Here is a 10338-nt window from a genome sequence, read left to right as displayed (position 1 = left end):
GTCAGTGACTTTTTTGGGCTTGGTGTATCTTAATTGTCAGGGAAATAGAAAAAATTATAACCAGGTTTAAAAAACAAAGTAAAAAAACCTTTCAGGATGTTCAGACAGAACGAAGAAGCCCTTCCAACATGGTATGGCAAGAAGGATGTGCAGGTGAAGGCTGTATGCAAAGGTTTATTTATTCCTGCTCCTGTTCAGTTTTATATGTGAGTACAAGGAAAAATGAGTATTTTTTAGGACTGAGGAAGAGGTGAACAGGACACTGCAGAGGGCAGAGCTGAAGTCACACGTGTAGAAAAGGAGTAGAAACCTCGACAGCATGAACCTGGTTCAGGGTTTAAGGTCCATGAATCCAAATGAGATATTTGAGCAGATAGTGAGGGATAGGTGTGGCAAATTGCTGGAGGTGTCTGTCCTTTTCTTGACTCGAGGAAATACCAACTAGGGGGAAAAAAAAAAAAAGACTTAAAGATGAGGTCTGTCCTTAGTTTGTCCTCAGGCTTTTCATTTAACTTTGGTCATCTAGTGCTTCTGTAGAGTTAAACTAGACTTGCCATTCTGGTTAATGGTTATTAAGCTAATAATAAGCTGGTTATTAAGATAAATAAGCTCACTTATGGAAAGAATTTCGAAAGCAAAATTAACATTTTTGGTTAGCTGTCACCTGAAAGAAATATTAATGTGTGCCTATAGAATATAGACATTTAACTAGGGTTCAGATCTGCCTCAGGAAAGTTAGCACTGTCTGATGTAAATATTCATCCTGTCAACATTGTTAGGGGCTTTTGTAAGTATATTTTGTATTGTGAGCTTGGATCAGTTGCAGATGTGTCTAAAAATTTACAGCAGGGGCTGAAATCACTTCCTGGGAAGCATTTATCTTAACAATGCTTTTTTCATGAAAATTCCCACGATTCCATTTAGCTTTTCTGTCAGATAAGTCAATTTACAGGTTCAGATCTAGCTGATAAACTTTTGCTGCTGGCCATGGAGGAAAAAAATTACCCTGCCAACTTTCTGTAATCTATGTTTTTTTGTTTTTTTTTTTTCTTGGTGCCCAAGATTTTGGAAGGTGACAGAGTATTTTACAGATGCAGGGATGTGCACGTGGAATCTCCTGGGAAGTGGGGTCAGGTAGAGAAGCAAAGGGCTGTAGGTTATGTCAAGATGAGAACAGCAAAAATGCCATTTTAATGCAATGTAGGTTGGGACAGTCTACATTGTGTTTTTTGTAATGAAACCCATGTTTCCATGATCCCTTTGGTGGAAATGCTACTGATCCTACTTTGTGTAACAACTAACCATTTTAAAGAGGAACTCTTATTCTCAGCCAAACTTTGAACTGTGAAAACTCGAGTTTACCTTTCAGGCATTTGATGTGATGTGTTTTTTTGGTTTTTCTTTTTGTTTGGTTTTTTTTTTTTTCTTCCTAATCCACTGCAGATAAAGTGAAGGGGAAACTCCTCGTCCCCTTTTCTCTCCTGTCCATTCATGCTAATGGGGTTTTAATAATTAAAATTCTTTGATATCATCACAAACTCCTTTCCCTGTTACTGTGAGTTGGCAGTAGGGACAAATGGGCAGAGGGAAATGGCCTTTTTACTGATTTCTGGGCAAACATATCGGGTTCCATAGGAAGGAATTCCTGAAAGGTAAAATGATTTCCAAGAGCTTATTCACATTTTTTTTAAATTGTTCTTTGACTGAGCACAAAAGTTCATCTTTAAATAGTAGAAAATAGCTACCATATTGGGGTGGGCATTGAAATAAAATAAACCTGTGGGTTGTCTTGCTGTTCCTAAAGTAACACACCAGTGAAGATTGGGAAATACTTTTCTTTAGGAAGTGCCAGTGTCAGGACATGTGATGCTAAGACAAGATTTCTTTTTTTTCCAGCTCTTAGAGGAACAATAGGAAGCTTGAGACACCATCCAAGCTGCTAAATATTTTAGGAGCCTGGTTGTGTTAATACTCAGACATAGGAGCAGTCATTTATGATGCAAATTCATATTTGGCTGCTGCTTCTCCAGATATCCAAAATTGTCTGCCAGAGGGCTTGTCATTATTGGTTTTCCCCCCTCCTGGTGTGAGCATGATCAAACAGCAGGACATAGTATAGCCAAGAATAAACCAAGAAAATACAATGCATGAAACCTCAGTAAATGGGTGAATAGACATATATTTTTAATAAAATCGTTAGCTTAATAATCTTGAAGCCTTAGATGTTAAGTGTGAATGTCTGATTGAATGAGAGTCCTGAAAGCTGGTTAGTCCTACAGTAATGTACTCACATTTTGTTCTTCTCCAATTTCAGTATTATGGGCTGCAAATCTTGGAAAATGTGATAAAAACAAGATGGAAGATTCTTCCAAGGAACCAGTGCGAAGGTAGGGAGGGATTTTTCTTTTCCTCATAACTGTGGGTATTAACTGAGATTCAGACTGTCAGTCCCTGTGTAAGTAATTTTCAGCTTCAAATACAATTTTAGTGACTTTTTGTCCTGTTGTAAGATTACCTGAGCTTTCCTGGATGATGAAACCACATCTTTCCATTTTGTGATTGTGGTCTCAGTGGGGTGGTGAGCACCTGAAATTCTGAAAATTCGGGAAAAAGGTGTGACTGATGGTTTTGAAACATCTGTGGTGAGCTGCTGGTTTGGAGGTAGAGGCTTTGATTTTTCTGTTCTTGGCACAGGAGGTTTTCCTTCAGCCTCTCTGGGCTGTGTGTGCAGCCCCAGCAGGGTTCTGTCATGTCCTGCTAGACTCTGGGCTCCACCTGGGAGCCTTGTGTAACCTTTTTGAGTTATTTTAAAATAGAAACACTAAGGAAATGCACAATTTTACCTATTAATGGTCACTCATTCTAGGCAGTGTGATTCTCCAAAGTTGGTTTTAATGCATGTGAGTGTATATCAACAGGTTATGTACAGATTGCTGTAATTGGTGCAGTGGAGGGTAATTAACCTGCATCCTCCCATCACTGCAAGAAATCTGAAAGTCTTAAAATAAATACTGTTTAGTTTATGGGGGTTTTTTTACCTCCCTCATAGGTTGCAGTGTGTGCTGGCTTTTAGCTGTTGGCTGTAGTAAATGGAGGTGCCTCAGTGGTACAGGATTGGTGCTTATTCAAATGGTTTTGTGCCAAGTCATCGTAACTTGGACTTCAAAACCGCTTTAAATTCTTGATGCTGAATGTTGTCACCATTCTATACTTGGCTTTTTATTAAAGGCTGCTTTTGGAATTCACTACACTTACTCCAAATCTCTTGTGTTCTGCTGTGAGCTTTTATTAAATTTTTGCTGCCAGTGCTTAGGTCCTGAACTATATTATTTAAAGCAGAAGAGTAAATGGTGATGAAAATATGTGTAGAGAGAGACTTTCACATTTTTGTGCTTGGTGCTCACCTATCCCCCCATCCCACAGATAAAGTGCAGCTCTCTTGGAAAGCAAAAGTGAAAGTGGAGTTTCCATTCATTCTGCTGTTTGACTGGAAGGTTTCTAGGGAACAGCTTCAACTGAGGCCCAGACACTACTGGGCCCTTTTGAGACACTAAAACAGCACCTTAGTTAACTAAAGTTAACTCTTCTGTGTGCTTTTAATAATTAGAGTGTCTCAACTTAGTAGTGTCTGGTTGCACTCCTGACTCTGAGTACTTGTAGTTTCAGCATTTGGAAGTTGTTCTCCTCCAAGTTTTTTGCTGGGGGAGCAGAGCAGGAAGAAAGGAAGGAGTTGTGGTAGAGTAGTTGACAGAGAGATGTTCTTACTTGCTAGTTTGGAACTGAACAAGTGCCAGATCCAGGATGTAATCCAGTAATTTTAAGTCTTAGAGACACTCAGGGCATAGAATAGCTGAGAAGTGGTGGTGGATGAGGTCAAGAACTACCATGACTAGAGATTGGTAGATTACAATGCAAAATAAAGTTACTGTGTGTAGCTGTGCAATCAGCTTGGGGTATTTTATTCTTAACTTTTCCTGGCTTCCATACCTCCAGAGGGGGAAAAAAAATCCTTCCTACTGTTTTAGGGGAACTGGGTCAGCTGGGTTTTACTCATGTGGTTTCTCTTGTACCTCAGCAGAAGAAGAACCAAATGTATTTCGTGTGCTGTGGCATTTGATCCATCCTGGCCTCAGTGATGTGGGAGGCAGAATCTGTTCCATCTCTAATCCAGTTTAATCTGGTCTGTGGTGGTGGTTTTTTGATATTTTTTTTTTTTTATTATTTTTGGCTGATGGTACTGGCTGGTACAAAAGAACTGCTGCAGAGCTCATTCAGGTGGTTTGATTACCTGGCAGATTGTAAATTGAGGTTTCCTTGACTCCAGTTGTTCTTTGGTTGACAGGATTTTCCTGTTTGAAGTGTAACTAATGAAATGTGAGTGCAGGAAACTGAAACTCAGTCTGACTGAGGAATGCTCAGTGACAAAGGAAATCATGCAGGGTTCAAATCTGTTGGTTTTACCTCATATCTTAATTTATAAAAGATGTCTTCTACGTGTCTGTTTGATTTGTGTAGTAAATGCACCTGACAAATCTTCCTCTTGGTTGGGATGAAAGTAAATGCATTTATGAGAAAAATGCTGTTTCCCCTTTGTGGTTTTTAGGAGTTAAAGTTGAGCAGAACTGAATTAAAGTCAGTGAATGAAAAAGTTTTCAAAACAACTTCCCTGAAACTTGTTGGGGGAAATAAAACAACGTTGTTAATTACAGAGCCTGAACTGTAACTTTATTTTTAGATTTTTTGTTTGTTTTTCTCAGCTGTACCTCCAGTTGTTCATCAGAATGACTTGAGTTTAGCCAGAGGTTTATTGCTGCTTCTGTCTTGAGTGCTGGGAGGTTTCAGCTTCCAGCCTGGAATTCCAAGTGCATGTAGGAGAATGCTTTCTTCAGATGTGTTCTTTAGGCTTGAAGCTCAGTTCTGCAGTTTGCTTTTTTTTTTTAAAACACCTCTTGGTCTTGAGCTTTTGCTGGCCCTGCCACCTTTTTAAACTTCAGTGAAAAGTTGTTCTGTTCCTCAGGTATCGTCGTTTGAGAATTGTGAAAGTTCACTTTTATCTTTCCATAATTATAAAGCAGGAACTTGGCAAAACAATCAGTTTACAATTCTAAAATACTGATGTGATTACTCTGCTTTTTGTTCTTGATTTATTTTTTTTTGTTTGTTTGTTTGCTTTTGGAGTTGGCAGTTTGAACCAATAGGTTTTGTAGACAAAAGTGGAGTTCAAGGGGTAAAATTCAGTGAGATCAGATGCCTGGCCTGCATGTTCAGCCTTGAGACAAGACCAGAGTGATGGGTTAGACTTGATTTTGTGATTTATTTAGTCCTCCAGGGAGTGCTTGGAATGGCTCTCACATGTACACAAATGATGTCATGTGGTTTTCATTCAGGCCTCGCTCAGGGAGTGACATATTCCAGAACATCCCAAACAGTGCTGAACTTGGCTTGTTTCCAGGGTATTGTGCCATCACTGCCAAAGTTCTCACTTTATTGAGGTGATATGAAATTGCTTTAAACTCTTGATATCCTTTGGAGTCAGTTGTTGCATAATACTCACAGAGGATGGCATTTATTAAAGTGCTGTGGTCTCAAAAGGATTTCGTGACAATGTGAAAACCTACCTGGGAATAAAGGGATCCTGGTCCTCAGTTCAGTGATACATTTCATTAATCCTGCATTGTGAGATGAAATTCTGTTCCTGTGAACAGAGAGCGAGCTTGTCTGGAGTGTTTGGAGTTGCAGTGGATAAGCACTTCTTCATTATGAAACCCAAATTACTTGTACAACTTCTCACTTGCTTTTTTTTTTTTCTTTTTTTTTATTCATTTCAAAATGAGAAGTGTTCAGAGAGAGGCAGTTCAGTGTCTCCCAGGAAGGCCCTGGAGTTGAGAGTAAAGCTTTTTGATGTAGTGGAAGCTGCTGTAGAAGAGGTTTTTCTGTGGAGTGATTGGATATTTTAATGGAAATTTCTGGCCTGGCTTCATGAAGAGATGATTTTTAATTCTCTGTGTAATGAAGGGGGAATGAGCTACATGGCACTTCTGTGTCTGTGTGGGAAGACAGACTCTTTTCCAGAGTTTTCATGACTTTGCTGTTTTAAAGCAAAGAGATTATGGCTTGATTTGGTTCACCACTAAGGGGCAAAAATGATTTTTGGGACAACCCGGGAAAGCATTGTTCAAGACTAAAAATAAGATGGTATTTTAACCACATTTTGGGACTGTTTAAACAGCTTAGTGTAAGTGTGAATGCATACAAACATCCCCAGAGGGGACAACTGGGCTTCAGCATTTGAAATTCTAATTTTGTTCACAAAATTACCGAGTTACGTTGCCCACCTGCTTCATTTATGCCTATTATTCTTCAACATAAGCAGAGAATTTATTAATTTTAGTAAATGAGCATGAAAATTAGCGTGAACTTGTATCTGCAGCATCAGCCAGAGGAATTTTCAACACTTGTGGAATGTTTGTGCTCCATAGAAAAGGTTGTGTGTGAGTTCATGGTTACCTGCTGTGTTTGGGCACGGCAGGAGCTCCTGTGCTCAGGGTGCAGAGGGTACATGAGATGTCATTGCTTCTCAGAGCACATCCAAAGGTTAAACTGTAGGATATTTCTCAAGTTTAGACCCCAGAAATTGCTGATGTTGGATATCCTGATGTTCCTCACTGTCCCAGCTCAGCTCAAACCGTTGCACAGCTCACCTGGGAAAACAACTTTCCCTCTGGGAAGTTTTCAGTTTTAGTGCATGTTTGCCTCTCTGGAGACAAGGAACTTTCACAGAAGGACTTAAGTGTTTAATGTACATCCAGGAATGTTCTGTAAGGCCTTGAGTTCATGGCCTTGCTCTGTCCTCCCTTTTTTTTTTTTTTTTTGTACTTTGTACTCAAGTACTTCTTGTGCTTCACTGATTAGAAAATGCCACCAGTGGGGTGACAGTGACCATGTCCAGCCCTTCTGATAATTGGAACATATTTTGATGATCTGCTGATAAAGGTGTTCCTCACCTGGGCACTTCCCTGCCAGCTTAGCTGAGACATCAAAGTTGGTTTAAGAAAGGTTTTAACTACTGAACGTTCTTGGTAACTCTGTTTTTTTTCTCAGTTCAGCCCTTGAACTTGAGCAGGTGGTAGAATTGCCAGTTCTGTTGCAGTGAAAGTTTTGGAATGGGAAACATGATCTGCTCCCTTTGCTTGCAGGTTGTTGTGAGTTCAGTGCAGTTGTAACATCAGCTGGTCTTGGAAGAACATTAAGCATACCCTGGGTATTGTGGCTGGTGTGTTGTGTTTTATTGTTTTATTGGAAGGTCTGTTTTCCAGGAATGTCTCTGTCTCTTCCTGTTTGGCTCAGGGAAGGGTCTGAACTTGGCAGTTGTGTTGTTGCCACCTTCAAACTCGTTCAACTGCTTGTGATGGAAGGAGACCTTCTAGGCAGTGGTTGTGTGGCTGGTGCCTGTGCTGTGCCTGCCTCCCTAAAATAGCACTTCCCTTGAAGTTCCCAAAACACTTTCAAGCACATCCCATGGACCTCTGCCCCGGAGCAGTTTTTTTTTTGGATGTGTCCTGCTGAAAAATGGTAATGAACCTGCGTGTTGATTTTTGTCAGAACACAAAGCTGACATATATTTGTTCTGCTGAGGATTATCTTTCCTATGGGATCATAAAGAAATGAGTTATTAAATGTGGAGCAGGAACCACTTGAGGTTAAAAAAAAAAAAAAAAAATAGAAAATTACATTTAAGCCAAAAAGAGCATTAGAGAATTGGATAGCTGCTGCTTTTAAGGGATTAGGAATGTGACTTTGTTCACTGGAAGACCTCAGCAACCTGCAGTGTAAAAAGGAGCAAACTTTCTAGGTTGTCTTTTGAGCTGTGGGGACCGTTTTTACTTTTATTTTTATTGTCTTGATGGACAAGCTGTGGAGCAGAGCAGCTGTTTGTGTCTGCTGGTCTCAAGGCCAGACCAGTGGTAGCATAATATTCAAATTGTTCCTGAACAGCACAATTCCATTGATGCAGCAAGATGGAAAATAACGTAAATTAACAGTCAGAACTCTTAAGAACAATATTAACTTTTTAATTCCTTTTTGAAATGCAAAGAGTTGCAACAGTAGGTTTCCCTTAGTGGTTTGGCAGACAGTTATAATAGTTTAATTTCTGGCTCTGCAAACCTATTTCCATCCCGTTTTTGGTGGCTTTCATATCTCATTTGTGAATTGCTGTAATGCTTCAGCAAAGTGTGTTTATTTTTTAGCTTTAAAACACTAGAACAGGCCTGTGATGTCAGACTAGTGCTTGGTAATAACTCTTACCCAGGGACTGACAGTGCTACTTATTTTATTAATAACTGGAGTACTGTGAATTGATCCCAGTTGATGATGATGAATAGTTTCATTTGTAATTGGAACTACCTGCAGAACAGCTCCTGTCTGGTTCCTATCTAATGCCTCAAAGTCTAGATCTGGTTTTGCCAGATTTCATGGGAATGCAATTACTAAACTGTCTCTTTTAATCCTCTTGCTTAGACCTGAAATGCAAAAAAACCCCAAAAAAACCCAAACTAAATTTGCTGAAGTCTTAGACAAGTTTTTAAAACTTAACACAGTGGATTATGCCTTCAACATAAGACACTCTTACAGTGACAATTTTTTCTGGAATCTTCAACATGTTGCCTCCATGAGTCAGTTGACTGTCTTGCTGGAGAAATGATTTGAAACCAGATTTTTGGGTTCATGGATTTGAATGGCAAAACATCCACCTATTCTGGGATGTCGCTTCCTTATGGCAACAAAACACTTGCCCAGTTGGAAGGGTTTAGTCCCCGCTGTGCTCAGATGGGTCGTGGGGTCAGAGCTGGGTTGGAGTGGAACTGCTGGAATATTCACCAAGGTCATGACTCCAGATCCTCCTTTCCTTGGGAGTCACGTGGTTTTGGGATGAAAAGTCACTTGGAAAGCTGTTGTTTCCGTGGCTGCAGTAGTTGACAGTTAATGGTGAGGAGGGACCTGAGCATTAGGTGGCAAAATGAAACCTCAGGCCATGTATGTAGCTTCTTACCATGGTGGGTTTTTTTGGTTCTGTGGTGGAGCTGAAAACTCTAAAATCATTTAAAAACACCTTTAGAAGAAACATAAAACCAAATGATTGATGTGTAAGCAAAACAAACAAAAAAAGGCAGTAAATTAGAATTCACTAATTTTATACATCCAAAAAATCCTCTGGCAGAATTGGTAGAGGTGAATTTTTTTTCATTTAGCTCACTGACACGTACAAATGTGGTCCTGACAGGTGTTTCTTTTTAAAAATGCAAAGGGCCTGAAATCAGAAATGTTTGTAACTACACCAGTGATATGTGGCCTAGTTGAAAATAAATTCCTACCTCTCCTGCAGGTATTAAAAAATATGTTGTCGGCCTAATTATCAAGACCTCATCTGACCCAACATGTGTAGAAGTAAGTGAATCCTTCTGAGGGGAGGGCGAGGGAGGGGAGTATTGGGCATAACCTGACTGGTCTCTTCTCTCCTGCAGAAAGAGAAAGTGTATATTGGCAAACTGAATATGATCCTTGTTCAGGTGAGCTGGAGTTCAGGAAGTTTTGAATCTTGCTGTTAAGTCCCTGCCTTTGCCACACGTGTCTCACCTTTGGCTGCTTCGCTTTGCAGATCTTGAAACAGGAATGGCCCAAGCACTGGCCGACCTTTATAAGTGACATTGTGGGAGCCAGCAGGACTAGTGAGAGCCTTTGTCAGAACAACATGGTCATCCTTAAACTCTTGAGTGAAGAGGTGTTTGATTTTTCCAGTGGCCAGATCACTCAAGTAAAAGCTAAGCATTTGAAAGACAGGCAAGTATATATATTTAAGCTTAATTAACAGGGCAGACTTTGTGCTTGCTGTTGTTTCAGTTGCTCTCACTTTGTGTGAACACCTACAGATGTCTAATTCCATTTCAGGGAGCTGGTTTTTCTTTAAAGCAGGGATGTCTAACTATTGTACAGGCAGGGATTTCTGCCTTGTTGCAAGTAGCATCTGTTGACTGATGGTTCCTCCCCTTCTAACAGATTGTATTCCCTAAGCCAGAATTTGCAGGCACAGGCTTCAAGCTACTTCAAAACATGCATTATTACCATGAAAGTGGGTAAAAGCCAGGTGGCTCGTGAATGCAAGACATAGGTCTTCAGGACCTGTTTTGTGTGCATAGATATTTCAATTTATGATGTGGAAATGCTTAATTTTTTTAATTTATTTTGTTTTTTACAGCATGTGCAATGAATTCTCTCAGATATTTCAGCTGTGTCAGTTTGTGATGGTAAGTGATATTTCTTTACTGATATTTTTAAAAC

General features: G+C 39.8%; 1 protein-coding gene across 2 annotated transcripts in view; it reads left to right on the top strand.

Moving 5' to 3' along the window:
- The window catches only part of XPO1 (exportin 1), a 32505-nt gene that overhangs the window by 8659 nt on the left and 13508 nt on the right, over positions 1-10338 (top strand). For both annotated transcript variants that reach the window (XM_027653926.1, XM_027653925.1), the window contains exons 4-8: positions 2315-2387; positions 9386-9447; positions 9525-9569; positions 9659-9840; positions 10256-10304. In XM_027653926.1, the coding sequence (XP_027509727.1) occupies positions 2315-2387; positions 9386-9447; positions 9525-9569; positions 9659-9840; positions 10256-10304 (411 nt within the window). The remainder of the gene's footprint in view (positions 1-2314; positions 2388-9385; positions 9448-9524; positions 9570-9658; positions 9841-10255; positions 10305-10338) is intronic.

This window comes from Corapipo altera, unplaced genomic scaffold (assembly GCF_003945725.1).
Source record: "Corapipo altera isolate COAL_440 unplaced genomic scaffold, ASM394572v1 70, whole genome shotgun sequence".
Lineage (NCBI taxonomy): Eukaryota > Metazoa > Chordata > Aves > Passeriformes > Pipridae > Corapipo > Corapipo altera.
Note: the sequence above shows the minus strand (reverse complement) of the source record. Positions and strands in the feature narration are given on the sequence as shown.